At 41.9% G+C, this 20,440-nt stretch overlaps 1 protein-coding gene across 4 annotated transcripts in view; it reads left to right on the top strand.

The window, feature by feature from the left end:
• The window catches only part of si:dkeyp-68b7.12 (rho GTPase-activating protein 30), a 35,255-nt gene extending 15,016 nt beyond the window's left edge, over positions 1–20,239 (top strand). For 3 of the 4 annotated variants that reach the window (XM_034183413.1, XM_034183411.1, XM_034183412.1), the window contains 5 exons: positions 3,229–3,300; positions 7,672–8,400; positions 8,560–8,753; positions 16,476–17,077; positions 17,537–20,239. In XM_034183413.1, coding sequence (XP_034039304.1) covers positions 3,229–3,300; positions 7,672–8,400; positions 8,560–8,753; positions 16,476–17,077; positions 17,537–19,064 — 3,125 coding nt within the window. In that variant the 3' untranslated portion in view covers positions 19,065–20,239. The remainder of the gene's footprint in view (positions 1–3,228; positions 3,301–7,671; positions 8,401–8,559; positions 8,754–16,475; positions 17,078–17,536) is intronic. The other variant, XM_034183414.1, reaches the window with a different exon arrangement.
• Positions 20,240–20,440: the final 201 nt, after the last annotated feature.

The following is a 20,440-nucleotide window of genomic DNA, read 5'->3' as shown; positions in this document are numbered from 1 at the left end:
CAGAGGTCAAATGTTTCCTGTAAGTCTTCACCAGGTTTGCACACACTGTAACTGGTATTTTGGTCCATTCCTCCATGCAGATCTCCTCTAGAGCAATGATGTTTTGGGGCTGTCGCTGGGCAACATGGACTTTCAACTCCCTCCACAAATTTTCTATGGGGTTGAGGTCTGGAGACTGCCTCGGCCACTCCAGGACCTTGAAATGCTTTTTACGGAGCCACTCCTTTGTTGCCCGAGCGGTGTGTTTGGGATCATTTTCATGCTGGAAGACCCAGCCACGTTGCATCTTCAATGCTCTCACTGATGGAAGGAGGTTTTGGCTAAAAATCTCATGATACATGGCCCCGTTCATTATTCCCTTAACACAGGTCAGTCGTCCTGTCCCCTTTACAGTAAAACAGCCCCAAAGCATGATGTTTCCACCTCCATGCTTCACAGTAGATATGGTGTTCCTGGAATGCAACTCAGCATTCTTCTTCCTCCAAACACAACTTAGTTTTTACCAAAATGTTCTATTTTGGTTTCATCTGACCACATGATATTTTCCCAGTCCTCTTCTGGATCATCCATATGCTTGCTGGCAAACTTCAGATGGGCCTGGACACATACTGGCTTAAGTAGGGGGACACGCCTGGCACTGCAGGATTTGAGTCCCTCTCTGTGTAGTGTGTAGCCTTTGTTACTTTGGTCCCAGCTCTCTGCAGGTCATTCATCAGGTCCCTCCCTGTAGTTCTGGGATTTTTGTTCACCGTTCTCATGATCATTTTGACCCCACAAGTTGACATCTTGTGTGGAGCCCCAGATCAAGGGAGATTATCAATGGTCTTGTATGTCTTCCATTTTCTTACAATTGCTCCCACAGTTGATTTATTCACACCAACCTGATTGACTATTGTAGATTCACTCTTCCCAGCCTGGTGCAGGTCTACAGTTTTCTTCCTGGTGTCCTTCAATACAGGTTAATACCATTAATGCCATTAATACAGGTAACAGGTGGAGGACAGAAGAGCTTCTTAAAGAAGAAGTTACAGGTCTGTGAGAGCCAGAAATCTTGCTTGTTTATTATTGACCAAATACTTATTTTCCACCATAATTTACAAATAAATTCTTTAAAAATCCTACAATGTTATTTCCTGGATTTTTTTTTCTCATTTTGTCTTTCACAGTTGAAGTGTAGCTATGATGAAAATTACAGACCTCTCTCATCTTTCTAAGTAGGAGAACTTGCACAATCAGGGGCTGACTAAATACTTTTTTACCCCACTGTATATATGATGTTTATTACATAGAAAACACAACAAAAACTTTGGGACTTTTTTTGTCCGGTGACTGTGAATATCTGGTTTATACGATGACGGTTTAGGTGAGTTTTTCTGTACATGGGACTGAACAATAAATTTACCTCTCAAAGCTTTGATGATGAAGTCGCTTCCATCCCACACCGCTGAATTTATTTTTTTTTCTGAGATGTTTCTTCTGTTCGGATCTGAAGGGAATCTGTACATCTTGAAGCCCTTGTTGTGTCTTTTTGTGCCTCCAAACGCACAACAACCCGACATTTTCAGTGAATAAATGAATAAAATAGCTAATTTACATGCAGACACATTAACAGCCAACATTATTTTGGACCCAAGAAGGCACCACGAGTCACATGACTGATTTTTTTCAACTCGGCATGTCCCCACTCTCTCTAATAAAGGCACACTAGTGACCCCCACCCCAAAACACCCCTCAATTAAAGGTCCACTTTTGAATCCTACTGCTACTACTACTATTTCTAAAGTAATAATAGTAACAACAATAATTATAATAATATTTTTAACAACTAATTTGTTTGAATCAGTGTTACTCTGGGTCTGAGTTTTACTACAGTTCTGCACTGTTGATGAGCCATATAAAAATAAGTTTACTTAATTTAACTTTTTGGCATAACTAAGTAAGTTCTAAGCTCAGTATTCTGTTTGGGGTTCTGGCTTTTAAATCACATCTTTTAGAGTTGACGAAGCCATAAATATGAAAATGATTGACTCTTAGAGTTAGTATGTCTTTGACAGCTGTTTGAGGTTCGATCAGATAATCTCTGTTTTTTTTTTTCATTTTCTGGCTAAAGTCCTTCCTCAGTGGACGTGATCTTCAGACGGTCATTCATACTTTTATCAGCTCCAGACTCGATTACTGTATTGCACTTTATGCTGGTGTTAACCAGTCTTGTCTCTGCTTGTCTTTTAATGAACAGTTCCAGAAGCGAGCATATTATGCCTGTACTGTACTCACTCCACTGGCTTCCAGTTCATTTTAGAATTGATTTTAAGATTTTAATGTTTGTTTTTAAGTCTATTATTGGCCTTGCATCATCTTACTTGTCTGAAATTTTAACTCTCCTCACTTACAGTCAGACATAATGGGCGTCTGGACGACTTTATTTAGATGTTCTGAGGTCAGAATCTAAACTCTGGGGTGACAGTGTTTTGTGGTTTCTGAACCCAGACTGTAGAACAAGTTACCTCCTGATTTATGGACTATTTCTGACCCATCACTATTTAAATCAAAGTTCAAGACATATTTATTTAAACTAGCTTTTAACACCTGGTGGCGCTGTAACATGTTTGGGTTTTATGTGCCTTTTTAATTCTATTGTATGTTTGTTTTATTTTTGTGAATTCTTGTTCCTTGATTTTACTGCAAAACATTTTGGACACCTTCTGGCTGCTGTAAAGGGCAAAGCAAAGAAATGTTGATTGATTGATTGATAGATCGCAATCATATCAAACAAACATGTAGGTTGTGATATTAATTTGGGGTAAAGGCAAAGGTGAAAATTTGAACAATCCCCCCCCCACAAAAAAAAAAGCCACAAATACCACACATTTTAAGCAGTACAACTAAAAGAAAATAGCCATCAAAGACCTTCCAGAATGCATCCTTGGTTGGACATCAAAATCCCAAAATTTTCTGGGGGCTTTCAGTGGCCCCCAGACTCCCTGTTGACCAAGGTCCACTTTCACCAAAAAAGACATTTCAGATCCTGGCTACAGGCCTGAAATGTTGTATGTCATCATGAATTTTTGTCCTGCAGAAGGAATGACGTGCTTCTAGAAAGAAGCTCCGATGGAGAGATCATCTTCAGGCTGTTAAAATATGAAGCTCCAGCCACACTTGAGAAGCATATGATCATTTAAGAACAATATTTTGCACAAAATGACCCCTTTTCAAATGTTGTTGTTTCAGATAAAGACAGACCTCCTTTGAGACCAGCGAGGAGCATGGACTCCCTCAGTACCCAGTCTTTCCCAAAAGAAGGTGCTGCACATTTGCTCCCTCAGGCACAAATATCAAATTTCAGTATTGAACTCAGACTGACAATCTGAAAGCTTTTCCACATAACTGCTGCATATATCAACATGAACTCAGTGTATTTTCCTTGCAGTAAGTTTAGGTGTTGAGTCTCACAGGTGCTCATTTGGATGTACTTGTGGATTTTGTATGTAAATGTTGGCGTTGTCACAAAGTGACCTCCAATGTGTGCTGGGCAGGTCTGAGGGCAAGTGTGAAATGGCTGGAATGAGGATCAGTACCTCCAGTTCTGAGACCAGGGTCCTCTGTCAGAAAAAGGGTGGATTGTCTCCATTGGGTCAGGGGAGAGTTTAAGTATCTCTGGGGCTTGTTCATGAGTGGGGATAAGTTCAATTCAATTCAATTTTTTTTCTTTTTTTTTTTATATAGCGCCAAATCACAACAAACAGTTGCCCCAAGGCGCTTTATATTGTAAGGCAAGGCCATACAATAATTACGTAAAACCCCAACGGTCAAAACGACCCCCTGTGAGCAAGCACTTGGCTACAGTGGGAAGGAAAAACTCCCTTTTAACAGGAAGAAACCTCCAGCAGAACCAGGCTCAGGGAGGGGCAGTCTTCTGCTGGGACTGGTTGGGGCTGAGGGAGAGAACCAGGAAAAAGATATGCTGTGGAGGGGAGCAGAGATCGATCACTAATGATTAAATGCCTAGGAACTACAAGTAAGCCTGCAGTCTGAGAGCGAAGCGCTCTATTGGGGTGATATGGTACTATGAGGTCCCTAAGATAAGAAGGGACCTGATTATTCAAAACCTTATAAGTAAGAAGAAGAATTTTAAATTCGATTCTAGAATTAACAGGAAGCCAATGAAGAGAGGCCAATATGGGTGAGATATGCTCTCTCCTTCTAGTCCCCGTCAGTACTCTAGCTGCAGCATTTTGAATTAACTGAAGGCTTTTTAGGGAACTTTTAGGACAACCTGATAATAATGAATTACAATAGTCCAGCCTAGAGGAAATAAATGCATGAATTAGTTTTTCAGCATCACTCTGAGACAAGACCTTTCTAATTTTAGAGATATTGCGTAAATGCAAAAAAGCAGTCCTACATATTTTTTTAATATGCGCTTTGAATGACATATCCTGATCAAAAATGACTCCAAGATTTCTCACAGTATTACTAGAGGTCAGGGTAATGCCATCCAGAGTAAAGATCTGGTTAGACACCATGTTTCTAAGATTTGTGGGGCCAAGTACAATAACTTCAGTTTTATCTGAGTTTAAAAGCAGGAAATTAGAGGTCATCCATGTCTTTATGTCTGTAAGACAATCCTGCAGTTTAGCTAATTGGTGTGTGTCCTCTGGCTTCATGGATAGATAAAGCTGGGTATCATCTGCGTAACAATGAAAATTTAAGCAATACCGTTTAATAATACTGCCTAAGGGAAGCATGTATAAAGTGAATAAAATTGGTCCTAGCACAGAACCTTGTGGAACTCCATAATTAACTTTAGTCTGTGAAGAACATTCCCCATTTACATGAACAAATTGTAATCTATTAGACAAATATGATTCAAACCACCGCAGCGCAGTGCCTTTAATACCTATGGCATGCGCTAATCTCTGTAATAAAATTTTATGGTCAACAGTATCAAAAGCAGCACTGAGGTCTAACAGAACAAGCACAGAGATGAGTCCACTGTCCGAGGCCATAAGATCATTTGTAACCTCCACTAATGCTGTTTCTGTACTATGATGAATTCTAAAACCTGACTGAAACTCTTCAAATAGACCATTCCTCTGCAGATGATCAGTTAGCTGTTTTACAACTACCCTTTCAAGAATTTTTGAGAGAAAAGGAAGGTTGGAGATTGGCCTATAATTAGCTAAGATAGCTGGGTCAAGTGATGGCTTTTTAAGTAATGGTTTAATTACTGCCACCTTAAAAGCCTGTGGTACATAGCCAACTAACAAAGATAGATTGATCATATTTAAGATTGAAGCATTAAATAATGGTAGGGCTTCCTTGAGCAGCCTGGTAGGAATGGGATCTAATAGACATGTTGATGGTTTGGATGAAGTAACTAATGAAAATAACTCAGACAGAACAATCGGAGAGAAAGAGTCTAACCAAATACCGGCATCACTGAAAGCAGCCAAAGATAACGATACGTCTTTGGGATGGTTATGAGTAGTTTTTTCTCTAATAGTTAAAATTTTGTTAGCAAAGAAAGTCATGAAGTCATTACTAGTTAAAGTTAATGGAATACTCAGCTCAATAGAGCTCTGACTCTTTGTCAGCCTGGCTACAGTGCTGAAAAGAAACCTGGGGTTGTTCTTATTTTCTTCAATTAGTGATGAGTAGAAAGATGTCCTAGCTTTACGGAGGGCTTTTTTTATAGAGCAACAGTCTCTTTTTCCAGGCTAAGTGAAGATCTTCTAAATTAGTGAGACGCCATTTCCTCTCCAACTTACGGGATATCTGCTTTAAGCTACGAGTTTGTGAGTTATACCACGGAGTCAGGCACTTCTGATTTAAAGCTCTCTTTTTCAGAGGAGCTACAGCATCCAAAGTTGTCTTCAATGAGGATGTAAAACTCTTGACGAGATACTCTATCTCACTTACAGAGTTTAGGTAGCTACTCTGCACTGTGTTGGTATATGGCATTAGAGAACATAAAGAAGGAATCACATCCTTAAACCTAGTTACAGCGCTTTCTGAAAGACTTCTAGTGTAATGAAACTTATTCCCCACTGCTGGGTAGTCCATCAGAGTAAATGTAAATGTTATTAAGAAATGATCAGACAGAAGGGAGTTTTCAGGGAATACTGTTAAGTCTTCTATTTCCATACCATAAGTCAGAACAAGATCTAAGATATGATTAAAGTGGTGGGTGGACTCATTTACATTTTGAGCAAAGCCAATGGAGTCTAATAATAGATTAAATGCAGTGTTGAGGCTGTCATTCTCAGCATCTGTGTGGATGTTAAAATCGCCCACTATAATTATCTTATCTGAGCTAAGCACTAAGTCAGACAAAAGGTCTGAAAATTCACAGAGAAACTCACAGTAACGACCAGGTGGACGATAGATAATAACAAATAAAACTGGTTTTTGGGACTTCCAATTTGGATGGACAAGACTAAGAGACAAGCTTTCAAATGAATTAAAGCTCTGTCTGGGTTTTTGATTAATTAATAAGCTGGAATGGAAGATTGCTGCTAATCCTCCGCCCCGGCCCGTGCTACGAGCATTCTGACAGTTAGTGTGACTCGGGGGTGTTGACTCATTTAAACTAACATATTCATCCTGCTGTAACCAGGTTTCTGTTAGGCAGAATAAATCAATATGTTGATCAATTATTATATCATTTACCAACAGGGACTTAGAAGAGAGAGACCTAATGTTTAATAGACCACATTTAACTGTTTTAGTCTGTGGTGCAGTTGAAGGTGCTATATTATTTTTTCTTTTGAATTTTTATGCTTAAATAGATTTTTGCTGGTTATTGGTGGTCTGGGAGCAGACACCGTCTCTACGGGGATGGGGTAATGAGGGGATGGCAGGGGGAGAGAAGCTGCAGAGAGGTGTGTAAGACTACAACTCTGCTTCCTGGTCCCAACCCTGGATAGTCACGGTTTGGAGGATTTAAGAAAATTGGCCAGATTTCTAGAAATGAGAGCTGCTCCATCCAAAGTGGGATGGATGCCGTCTCTCCTAACAAGACCAGGTTTTCCCCAGAAGCTTTGCCAATTATCTATGAAGCCCACCTCATTTTTTTTTTCAGATTTTAAGTTGGAGCATGACATCGATACCGGACCACCATGGTGAAGACAGAGCTGAACCAAAAGGCGAGACTCTTGATTTATATCCTTGCCTATGGTCGTGAACTTTGGATAATGACTGAAAGAATGAGATCATGGATACAAGCGGCAGACATGAACTTCCCTTGTTGGGTATCTTCTTGAATATCTGGGAGGGACCCAGTTTATAGACGTTACTTCTTTGCATCAAAAGGAGTCAGTTGCGGTGGTTCGGGCATCTGGTGAGGATGCCTCCTGGTCATCTTCCTGGGGAGGTCTTCAAGACATGTTCAACAGGGAGGAGGCCTCAGGGAAGACCCAGGACACACTATAGGGATTATACTTTCCAACAGGTTTGGGAACACCTTGGAATCTCCCAGGAAGTGTTAGAGGACTTGGTCAAGGATAGGGAAGTGTGGGATGAGCTGCTTGACCTGTTGCCACCGAGACCCAGACGTGGACAACGAACAGAAAATGAATGAATGTTCTCCTGTTTGTCTGCATACTGTTGATGGTTTTGTGTCATTCCTTCAAACAGGTTTTTATTGGTTCTTTACGCTCTGTATTCCTTCAGGTTCCAGACAGCCGATCCAGCGCCCTCCTTCCACCCACATGTCTCCCCTCGTCATCCCATCCACGCAGTCTGGCACTGAGGTCGGAATATCTGCTGGATCATTAGGAGGCAGTGGATATGCTGTGACCTACCGCCGGGGAACTGGAATTGTAAGTGGCGGTGTGGGAACACAGGGCACCTACCAGAGCCTAGACCCCGAGGGCTTAGCTGGCAGTGAGGTTCAGCCACTTCAGACTCGATCTCCGGGACTCTCCACTAAAGTCAGCCGAAGAGCTGCCATGCACATCACTGGTCCTACCATGGTCACGGTCCCCCTGCATATCACCTCTAACCTGGCACTGGGGGTGCTGCAAGGCGGTGGGAGCGACAGGGTTATCCCCTGTGGTCAGGATAAGGATGGAAGCAACAAGGAGGAAGGAGAGAAGCTGGCAGTGAAGGAAAAGAAGATGAGCAGGGGCACATGTGGGAGAGAGAAAGATAAAAGTCGCAGCAGGAATGTGAAACACGATGAAGAAGGTGGTGAGGTGAAGTACAGTGAAGCGGCGGTCGACGGCGGCAGTGATGGAAAAGATGAAAGAATGAAGGTTGAGAAGAAGAATGATGAGGAGGTGAGAGCAAGAGAGCAAACAGAAGGTGTAGACCAACGTGCCAAGAGTGGGACCTCTGACCAAAATGACGACAGAGATGATGAACATCTTGACAGCGTTGATGAGTACATGGGTAACGGCCGTTATCTCACAGCACGCATCACTGTGGTTTTTCTGTCCTCCTTGTCTACTGTATGAAAATGTGCTAATAATTTTCACCATGAAGCTAATTTAACTTGACTTTTTCTTCTTTGCCCCGAATGCAAAAATAATCTCAGATCTTGGCATGTTTACATAACAGACATGAAAAGGTTGGAGCCAGTTCCAGCAGGTGTTCTTCGTTTGGAGGAAACCGTTTTTGGAAACGATGGTGAGCGTGAAACATCTGATGTCTACAACAACGCTGGAGTGGAAGAAGATGACCAGGAACTCTGTGGCTATGTTCAGGATAACTTTGACTTCCTGGATCACATGGACTGCAGCGTCTCCTACCACGTGAGTTACTGCACGCACACACACACACACACACACACACACACACACACACACACACACACACACACACACACACACACACACACACACACACACACACACACACATCCCCACACAAGGACCAAATTCCACGAATAAGCTGACAAATTTCTATGACCGCATCATGTGTAGATGGAACACAGGGTCAGTTATATCACAGAAATAATTGTTTTCTTTGCCCACTCCCACCCTGTGCTTATATGAAATATTGATGACTTAAGTAGAGATTTTGTTTTGTTTTGTTTTGTTTTTTTTGGGGGGGGGGGGGGCATCTGACATTAATATGTTACCTTTCGTGTGCTTTATCTCACAACCCCAACCATGACAACAGCCAGAGTGTCCATTCCAACGTAGTTTATTTCTGCAAGTTTTTTTATTTTCCAAAAACATAATTTCTTTGTTGAAAAGTAGTTTGCGTATTTTGAATGCTGCAGTTCACAGTAGTATTTTTACCTTTCTTACTTTAAAAATAATAGCGAGTAACGGAAGAGCAACTTTGACTTCAGGCTGAACCCTGAAAGTCAACCACATGGAGATTAAAACCAAATTTGTGCTGATTAGGACCATTGAATTATACAGACTCACTCACTCACTCACCTTCAACCGTGTAGTCCAATTAAGGGTCGTGGGGGCCTATCCCAGCAGTCAGAGTGTGTGAGGCGGGTTCACCTTGGACAGGACACCGGTCTGTCACAGGGTCACATACATAAAACATTGCAATAGTCCAATCTAGAAGAGACAAATGCATGGATCAGGGTCATCAGCCATAGACAGGATGGGACGAATCTTTGCTATATTTCACAGGTGGAAGAAAGCAGTCCTTGTCCATCCATCCATCCATCCATTTTCTTCCGCTTTATCCGGAGTTGGGTTGCGGGGGCAGCGGCTCAAGCAAAGCCGCCCAGACCTCCCGATCCACACAGACCTCCCCCAGCTCCTCCAGCTTGGGAACCCCAAGGCATTCCCAAGCCAGCTAAGAGACGTAGTCCCTCCAGCATGTCCTGGGTCTTCCCCGGGGCCTCCTCCCAATGGGATGTGCCCAGAACACCTCTCCAGCGAGGCATCCAGGGGGCATCCGGAAAAGATGCCCGAGCCACCTCAGCTGGCTCCTTTCGATGTGGAGGAGCAGCGGCTCGACTCCGAGCTTCTCCTGAATGACTGAGCTCCTCACCCTATCTCTTAGGGAGCGCCCAGCCACCCTGTGGAGGAAAGCCAGCCAGGGGGGAGCAGTCCTCCTAATGCTTCTAATGTGGAGGTCAAAGGACAATGTCGGATCAAAAATTACTCCAAGGTTCCTCACTTTGTCAGTGTGATGTATGACACATGAGCCTAGGCTAACCGTTACCTGGTCAAATTGATGCCGATGTTTCACTGGACCAAGAACCATCATTTAAGAAAAAAATAATATAGCACCTTCAACTGCACCACAGACTAAAACAGTTAAATGTGGTCTATTAAACATTAGGTCTCTCTCTTCTAAGTCCCTGTTGGTAAATGATATAATAATTGATCAACATATTGATTTATTCTGCCTTACAGAAACCTGGTTACAGCAGGATGAATATGTTAGTTTAAATGAGTCAACACCCCCGAGTCACACTAACTGTCAGAACGCTCGTAGCACGGGCCGGGGCGGAGGATTAGCAGCAATCTTCCATTCCAGCTTATTAATTAATCAAAAACCCAGACAGAGCTTTAATTCATTTGAAAGCTTGTCTCTTAGTCTTGTCCATCCAAATTGGAAGTCCCAAAAACCAGTTTTATTTGTTATTATCTATCGTCCACCTAGTCGTTACTGTGAGTTTCTCTGTGAATTTTCAGACCTTTGTCTGACTTAGTGCTTAGCTCAGATAAGATAATTATAGTGGGCGATTTTAACATCCACACAGATGCTGAGAATGACAGCCTCAACACTGCATTTAATCTATTATTAGACTCTATTGGCTTTGCTCAAAAAGTAAATGAGTCCACCCACCACTTTAATCATATCTTAGATCTTGTTCTGACTTATGGTATGGAAATTGAAGACTTAACAGTATTCCCTGAAAACTCCCTTCTGTCTGATCATTTCTTAATAACATTTACATTTACTCTGATGGACTACCCTGCAGTGGGGAATAAGTTTCATTACACTAGAAGTCTTTCAGAAAGCGCTGTAACTAGGTTTAAGGATATGATTCCTTCTTTATGTTCTCTAATGCCATATACCAACACAGTGCAGAGTAGCTACCTAAACTCTGTAAGGGAGATAGAGTATCTCGTCAATAGTTTTACATCCTCATTGAAGACAACTTTGGATGCTGTAGCTCCTCTGAAAAAGAGAGCTTTAAATCAGAAGTGTCAGAGTCAGAGCTCTATTGAGCTGAGTATTCCATTAACTTTAACTAGTAATGACTTCATGACTTTCTTTGCTAACAAAATTTTAACTATTAGAGAAAAAATTACTCATAACCATCCCAAAGACGTATCGTTATCTTTGGCTGCTTTCAGTGATGCCGGTATTTGGTTAGACTCTTTCTCTCCGATTGTTCTGTCTGAGTTATTTTCATTAGTTACTTCATCCAAACCATCAACATGTTTATTAGACCCCATTCCTACCAGGCTGCTCAAGGAAGCCCTACCATTATTTAATGCTTCGATCTTAAATATGATCAATCTGTCTTTATTAGTTGGCTATGTACCACAGGCTTTTAAGGTGGCAGTAATTAAACCATTACTTAAAAAGCCATCACTTGACCCAGCTATCTTAGCTAATTATAGGCCAATCTCCAACCTTCCTTTTCTCTCAAAAATTCTTGAAAGGGTAGTTGTAAAACAGCTAACTGATCATCTGCAGAGGAATGGTCTATTTGAAGAGTTTCAGTGAGGTTTTAGAATTCATCATAGTACAGAAACAGCATTAGTGAAGGTTACAAATGATCTTCTTATGGCCTCGGACAGTGGACTCATCTCTGTGCTTGTTCTGTTAGATCTCAGTGCTGCTTTTGATACTGTTGACCATAAATTTTATTACAGAGATTAGAGCATGCCATAGGTATTAAAGGCACTGCGCTGCGGTGGTTTGAATCATATTTGTCTAATAGATTACAATTTGTTCATGTAAATGGGGAATCTTCTTCACAGACTAAAGTTAATTATGGAGTTCCACAAGGTTCTGTGCTAGGACCAATTTTATTCACTTTATACATGCTTACCTTAGGCAGTATTATTAGACGGTATTGCTTAAATTTTCATTGTTACGCAGATGATACCCAGCTTTATCTATCCATGAAGCCAGAGGACACACACCAATTAGTTAAACTGCAGGATTGTCTTACAGACATAAAGACATGGATGACCTCTAATTTCCTGCTTTTAAACTCAGATAAAACTGAAGTTATTGTACTTGGCCCCACAAATCTTAGAAACATGGTGTCTAACCAGATCCTTACTCTGGATGGCATTACCCTGACCTCTAGTAATACTGTGAGAAATCTTGGAGTCATTTTTGATCAGGATATGTCATTCAAAGCGCATATTAAACAAATATGTAGGACTGCTTTTTTGCATTTACGCAATATCTCTAAAATCAGAAAGGTCTTGTCTCAGAGTGATGCTGAAAAACTAATTCATGCATTTATTTCCTCTAGGCTGGACTATTGTAATTCATTATTATCAGGTTGTCCTAAAAGTTCCCTAAAAAGCCTTCAGTTAATTCAAAATGCTGCAGCTAGAGTACTGACGGGGACTAGAAGGAGAGAGCATATCTCACCCATATTGGCCTCTCTTCATTGGCTTCCTGTTAATTCTAGAATAGAATTTAAAATTCTTCTTCTTACTTATAAGGTTTTGAATAATCAGGTCCCATCTTATCTTAGGGACCTCGTAGTACCATATCACCCCAATAGAGCGCTTCGCTCTCAGACTGCAGGCTTACTTGTAGTTCCTAGGGTTTGTAAGAGTAGAATGGGAGGCAGAGCCTTCAGCTTTCAGGCTCCTCTCCTGTGGAACCAGCTCCCAATTCAGATCAGGGAGACAGACACCCTCTCTACTTTTAAGATTAGGCTTAAAACTTTCCTTTTTGCTAAAGCTTATAGTTAGGGCTGGATCAGGTGACCCTGAACCATCCCTTAGTTATGCTGCTATAGACGTAGACTGCTGGGGGGTTCCCATGATGCACTGTTTCTTTCTCTTTTTGCTCTGTATGCACCACTCTGCATTTAATCATTAGTGATCGATCTCTGCTCCCCTCCACAGCATGTCTTTTTCCTGGTTCTCTCCCTCAGCCCCAACCAGTCCCAGCAGAAGACTGCCCCTCCCTGAGCCTGGTTCTGCTGGAGGTTTCTTCCTGTTAAAAGGGAGTTTTTCCTTCCCACTGTAGCCAAGTGCTTGCTCACAGGGGGTCGTTTTGACCGTTGGGGTTTTACATAATTATTGTATGGCCTTGCCTTACAATATAAAGCGCCTTGGGGCAACTGTTTGTTGTGATTTGGCGCTATATAAAAAAAATTGATTGATTGATTGATTGATTGATTTCAGTCTTATCAGAGTTTAAAAGTAGGAAGTTTCTAGACATCCAACTTCTCACTGATGCAAGGCAATCTTCTTCTAAGGATTTTATGTGGATGAGATTACCAGCAGTTTTCGGCATGTATAACTGAGTATCATCAGCATAGCAGTGAAAGGTAATCCCAAAATGCCACAATATGTGCCCAAGTGGTGCTATATAAAGGGAGAAAAGCAGGGGGCCTAAGACAGACCCCTGTGAAACCCCAAATTTCATGTCACTAAGGTTAGAGGTAGTGTTACTGAACAAAACACAGTAAGAACGACTGGTCAAGTATGACGATGCAGAAATACAAGTGATGCAACAGGAGGTTGGGCAAATGATCAGGGACGGCATCTGCACAACCCATTGCACCACCAAGAAATGACTGTCCTCAGAAAACATACATCCAACAAAAAACAGCAGACCAAGGAAGCCTCTCACACCACAGAAAAAGTAGGAAGTCAAAGATAGCCCCAACAAAAAAGAAATCAGGCACTGCCCCCCGAAAAATGAGTCGTTCACTGCCCCCCCGAAAAAACGAGTTATTCAATGCCCCCCAAAAAACGAGCCATTCACCAGCTCATCTACAAAACAATATACAGGTGCACACAGACCCAGAACACCAGGAACTAGAAGAGGAATCGGCAAATAAGATTGAAGAAACAAGAAAATGGACATGAAAGAGTGCCCAAAACTGACTAAATTAATGGAGAATAAAAAATTCAAAACTCTCCTGCAAAAAGTTAACCTGGGACTGACTAAACTGGTCCCAGAAGGAACCATGTTGACAGATTTAGACGGTGTAAATTATGGAGCGGCATGGTACATACAAAGCAAATTAGCCCCACAAGATTTGGAGAGAAAAATAACCACAATTAAGAAAAAGAATACTGTGCTACAATGGAAAAAGAAGTTACAACAAAAAATCAGCCGCCTAAGAGCAGAGATCTCCAAAATGGCAACATTTTTGGGAGGTTAAAACCATAAAAAGAATCTCCTTAAAAAAGTAAATCCTTAGTGAGGAAAAAACCTTAGTGAAAGATTTTAGGAACAAAGACAAGAAAATACAAGCAAAACAGATAAACCAACAATTTGCAAAAACCCTAGACTAGTGTACAGGAAGTTGGCAAACGACACAATAGAAGTACAACAGCCACCTGAGAGAGAAGAAATTGAAAAATTCTGAACAACAAATGGTGATTCTGTCATACAGCTGTTGAGAGTGTAAACCATTTAACATCAGCATGCCAGATCCTCATGGCAGACGGACATTATACATCCAGACACAACAAGATCTGTCAATATCTCCACTGGAAAGTCTGGAGATGGAAGTCAAAGAAAATGTCTGGGAGCATGAGCCAGCACCAGTCTCATCCAATGGAAAAGTGACTGTCTTCTACGACAAAGAGATGCCAGCAGGAAGACATATGGAAGGAGGTGCAATCAAACCTGATATTGTCATCTGGAACAAGGAAAACAGCCAAAATCATCAATGTGACAGTCCCCAATGACTACAGCCTGAATCGAGCGGAAAGGGGAAAGATCACGAAATACCAAGACCTGAAAAATGACCTATGAACAACGTGGTCATTCAAAGACATCGATATCATCCCAGGTGTGGTGGAGCAACAGGCCTGAATGAAGAACCTGAAGAAATACCTCGAGACAATCCTCGGTCACCCAAGGGCACATGGGGTGCAGTTGTCTGCAATTAAGGGAACGATCACCATCTTGAAGAGAGCCCTCGGATACAATGCCAGCTCTGGTTAGAGTAACTATAGAGCCTAGGGTGCAATTCTAGACCCCGGGTCTGGGGCCCACTGCATTCTATTAAAAATAAATCAAAAATGAATGAAAACACAAAAGACACGCCCAGTAATCCCAAAATGATTTTCCAGCCTATCAAGTTGAATACGATGATCCACAGTATCAAACGCAGCACTGAGATCTAACAGCAACAGAACCGTAGTGGTGTCTGAATCCATTGTAAGCAGAAGATCATTCACCACTTTAGTGAGAGTCGTCTCTGTGGAATGATATTTTCTAAAAGCAGACTGCAGTGGCTCAAAGAGATTATTCTCAGTAAGATAGTCTACGAGTTGCTGTGAAACCACTTTTTTTTCCAGAATTTTAGAACAAAATGATAGATTTGATATCAGCCTACATTAGGTTTCTTAAGTAATGGTTTAATCACTGCAGATTTGAAACATTTAGGAACAGATCCAGAAGTTAAAGAAAGATTAATAATTTCCAGCACAGTCGGCCCAAGAGTGGGCCACAGGTCCTTAAACAGTTTTATTGGTATAGGATCAAATAAACAGGCTGTGCTTTTTGTTGATGTTAGGAGTTTCATCAGCACGTCTAGTGAGATACTGTCAAATTCTGTAAATCTAGGTAATACCTCAGTAATGGCGCCCACCTCAGTAGCAGGGTGTAGTGGCTGGGTTAGGGCATGCTGGGATATGTTTAACCTAATGTCTTCTATTTTCTTTCTTGAAGTAATCCAGGAAATCTTGTGCTGTAAAAGGAGAGCGAACTACAGGTGGTTGTCCATGAATAAGTGTTGCCACCGAGTCGAACAAGAACTCTGAGTTATGCTTGTTTGTGTTGCTTAAATCAGAGTAGTAAGTCCACTTTGTAACCAGTAGTGCATGTTTATAGTCTAAGATAGCATCACGCCACGTGAGGTGGTAGGTCATTCATTCACAATTACTGAAATTAAATAAGAATGAAACAAGACAGTCTTAGTTTTTATTGCCCACATCAAAGCATTATGAGAGCTGCTGCTCAAAAATTCTACAAGGATCATTCACGTTCCATCGTTCAACTCATGACATATTCTTACTGTTGCACAAATGGAAAACATTCATTATTTGTTTTATGTTCATCATGTTATATTAAGTTATAGCCATTTTAGTCAGCATTAGAGATCTTAAGGAAACTAAGCATGAGTGGTTTTCACTTAACTAATATTCTTAAGTGCAGCAGTTGTCTTTAAAACCAGATATTGATGCATCACTGTAAATAAACTGTTTCCTTTATTCTTGCAGATTATGGTTGTTGTTGTTTTTTTGTTTTTAAAGAACCCAGATGGAGCAGGAACAGTTGCTTTGAAAGTTTTCTGAAAAGGTTTTCTGGGTTTTTCTGCTCCTCAGATGAACGAGTTCTCTGTGGAACCTCCTGGTCACTCGGATGATGAGTATGAAGTCATGGAGCAAAGTCCCCAGAGTACCGCTGAACTGGATCCTCCTCTGAGTCCACAGACCCGACCGGATCCTGAAACAGACCCCCACATTCAGACCCACTTAAGTCCCCACAGACGGCTCAGCGCCGATGCCCACCACCGACACTCCAAGTCCCTCAGTTTGCCTTACAGGACCCCGCCCAGCCTCATGCCACAGGAGTCCACCTCTGAAGACGAGGTCATAGACGACAACTCTGATGACGAGTACAGCAGTGATGAAGAGGAGAGCATGTTCATTAAAAGTCTTCCCTTGGACTACTTCCTGACCTGGGCCAGACCAGAGGCTGAGGAAGAAGACAGATGCACATCTCCTCGAGTTGTTGCCGACCAATTGCAGAGCTCAGAGGAGAGAGAACACCTATTACTGCACTCAGAGCCTTCTGCCTGCAAAGAAGCACCGACGGGACTTCAGGAAAAGGGAAAAGAAGAACATGAAGAAAGACTGGAGGTGACGGAGAGACTGAGCACAAAAAAGGAAGATGAAGGAGAGCAACCGGAAAACAAGAAGCAAAGGTGAAATAAAAGTGTAACTGTGTGTGTGTGTTGTTGCAGATACTGTTGCTAGGCAACAGGCCAGTCATAGGCAGACACACATATGTACTGACATGTGCCTGTTATATATAAATATAATTTTAGTTGAATAGACTTGTCCTCATTAGACAATGTTTTTATTCTTAGACTTCCACAATGATAGTTTTTTTGTTATTGTCATTTTTGAGTTACTGTGTAAAAAACCTGTAAGGGGTGGACTTATCCTTCCATCTACTCACTGTAACTTACAGGTCCATTCATCGGCTTTCCCCAAAATGTTATTAAATCAAACACTAGAAATAATATCAATCCCAGGTGTATTTTTACCAGTCTTAATTTTACAAACATGCAGATCTTTATCAAACCCTCCAACATGCAGGGTGACATCGTCATCACCACTTCCACACATCTAATCGGTTTCTGTCTGTTTTCCATCTGCAGCACATCGACAGAGGACAATCTCCACGTAGCTCACATTGTCATGGTGGAAGATGCTGAAAATGCTGAAGAAGAGCCACCATCCTGCTGCACTGCTGCGTTTCCACTGCAAAACAATGAGGACATTGATCATTCAAGAATGTTGGCTGACATGAAGGTCGAGGATGAGAGGGACACGTTTGATGATCCCAACTGTGGTGGTAAAAATTTAGCAGGTGATCCAAAGGGTGAAGTGAATTTCCCTGTCCTGGTCGCGGCAGCAGATTTTCACACACAAAAGGAGGTTGCTGATGTTGAAGCAGAAGATACCAAAAACCTTTGTATCAAGTCAGAAGAAGATTCCACAATGAGACAGAGGATAGAGGATGTCGAGTGGGAGGACATGTGCCAAAACGGAGAATGTTCCAGACCTGAGATGGATGTGGATGCAGACATAATTCTGAGCATTGAGCAGAACATGTGGGAAGAACCTGGTGAGGGACGTGGAGAAGATTTAACTGACAAAAACCATGAAGAAAAGGAGGAGGAAGCAGTCATTGAGCAGGAGAACGCACTCTATGGCACCAGCTCTGAGATCTGGGATGAACTGGAGGATGTCATCTGTGAAATTATAGAAGATGAAGAAAGCAATCAGGCTGAGAGGGAGCGTGTTGCTCTGGAAGAAGGTAGGATCAAAGATGTCCTCCAAGCTGGAGAAGAAGAAGAATGGGTAGAAAGCATGGAGTGTTTACTGAGTCAGGATGCAAAGGTTAGAGGGGAGGAGACAGAGGAAGAAGCGACCATCACGACTGGAGATAAACCAGAGATAATGGAGGAAGTGATGGAGATGGACAAAAACATCTCAAAGATGCAGCTGGAGCTTGAAGACAAAGAGGAAAACATACCAAAGAGAAGTGAAACAGATCAAGAGAAGCTTGTAATCGATGAGAATGAACAACATCCCAAAGGTGAAGTGCTAGAAAAAGATAAAAACATCAGCGAGAGCACTGACGAGCAAACTGGAACACGGCAAGATGTTGACGAAAACAGGAAACACCAGCAAGAAAAGGATCCAAATCAAGATCCAAAGGAAGTGAAGGGGAGCAGAAAGTGTGATGAGACAGATGGCGGCCAGGGTGTCGGTCGCAAGCTGGTCATCTCCAGACAATCTCCCGTAAAAGTATACCAAGTGAAAGCGGTGCCGGTCGTTCCTCCAAAGCCGCAGCACTGCAAAATAACAGCGCTGAGTATCCGGCAGCAGCAGCAAAGAGACCGGCAGGAAAACCCACCTAAGATCCTGGCGTTCCAGGAGCGGGTCTGTACGGGAGAACCGGGGGAAGACGAGGTCAGCTCCAAAAGGGAGAGACAGGTCCTCAGGGGAGGGGACAAGAAGAGGGACGGGGACGACGGTGCTGCCAGGGACGCAACCAGAAACAGCCCCTTCAGCATGTGCTTTGATGAGGCTGTTGCTATAGCAACCTTGAGGCGAGAGAGGGAGAAAGAGAGCGAGAAGGAGAGAGAGAGGCAGAGAGAGTGGGGATATGAGGTATAGCTGGAGTGAGATTTCTGATTTAAACAGAAGCCTGTAAACTCACTGCACTGTGCACCAACAGCAGTGCAGGGCAATCGCTTGTGCGTGTGCATGTGCGTGTGTGCGCATGTGCACAAAATAACTCAGGAATGGGTCAGAAGATTTTCAACAAACTTTGTAGGAGTATTCCTTGTGTGTGTACCTGCAGATGATTATCTGCTGGAGTAGATCGGTTAAGGTCATCAAACATTTATAAAAACACATTTTCCAGGATATTTCCACGTTAGAGAGGTGATGCGTAGTTTATATCGATGGTTCAGTCATTTGTTATTGCAGACTGTAAGTAACGTCATGATGACATCACTAAAACGTGATGAAATTATGTCAATATTGTGCAAAAAAAAAAAAACCTTCATTATGTACGCGCCCAGTGTACGTGTCGCCTTTTATTTTCTATGTGTAGCATAAATGTATTTTTAGGCAGAGTAATAGTTTTTAATAAATTGTAAGAAAAAACAAGCCAAAAAAACACCCCCCAACTAAAAACAGTATTTGCTGTCTAATGTTACGTACAGTAGTTAGCTTAGCGCTGGCGTTTGTTTGTATCAGTACTGTTTGCAGCTGTTTAATGACTACACTGTTTATTGTTATATTTGCCCATCTGACAGGGCAAAATCATGACTATAAACCACGTGTGTGAAGCGTCATCGGCAGCAGGAGTCAGTGACCCTGAGCTCCTCACTCCTGATTGGCTGAGCGCACCTGACTTTGTTCATAAGCAGTGGGCGGAGCAGGGAGAGTCAGGTGATCTCCAGGAGCAGGTTGCTGGCCGTGTGTGTTAATAAAAACGTGCACCGCGTGCCGTGACAAACCACCTGAGACTTTAAATCCAAATCTTCTGCGTCTGACTTTCTGTGCAGACGTTTTAAAATTATGTGCTCACTGGGAGGACGGTCTGCTGGATGATCACATGAAAAATGAAGTGCATCTATTACATTTATTTAAACTGGCTCCTGAAAGAGACTGAAGGATTGACGAGTATTTCAAACAGGTGAAGTAATTTGAAAGGACAAAATGTGAACTTTGTCATTGTATGATTGAATTGGAGGCACCAGAGGTTCACCTGAATGTTACAGGGACGAGAAATGTAACCAGTGTGTTGGTTTTTTGTGAATAAAAGTGGAATTTCCAAGTTATTCCCCTCGTTGATGTTGTTCATAGTTGTAAAGCTGGTGATACTACAGTACTAATATGATTGAATACATTTCATAATGAATAAGTATGTTAACTGTTTATAATGAGCCTCTTATTCATAAATATGACAATTTTTTTCACTGTCATTAAAGACAACGAATTATGGCTTTACATCATAATTATGATACCAAAGTTTCTCTGAA

Source organism: Thalassophryne amazonica, chromosome 12 (assembly GCF_902500255.1).
Source record: "Thalassophryne amazonica chromosome 12, fThaAma1.1, whole genome shotgun sequence".
In the NCBI taxonomy this organism is placed as follows: domain Eukaryota; kingdom Metazoa; phylum Chordata; class Actinopteri; order Batrachoidiformes; family Batrachoididae; genus Thalassophryne; species Thalassophryne amazonica.
Note: the sequence above shows the minus strand (reverse complement) of the source record. Positions and strands in the feature narration are given on the sequence as shown.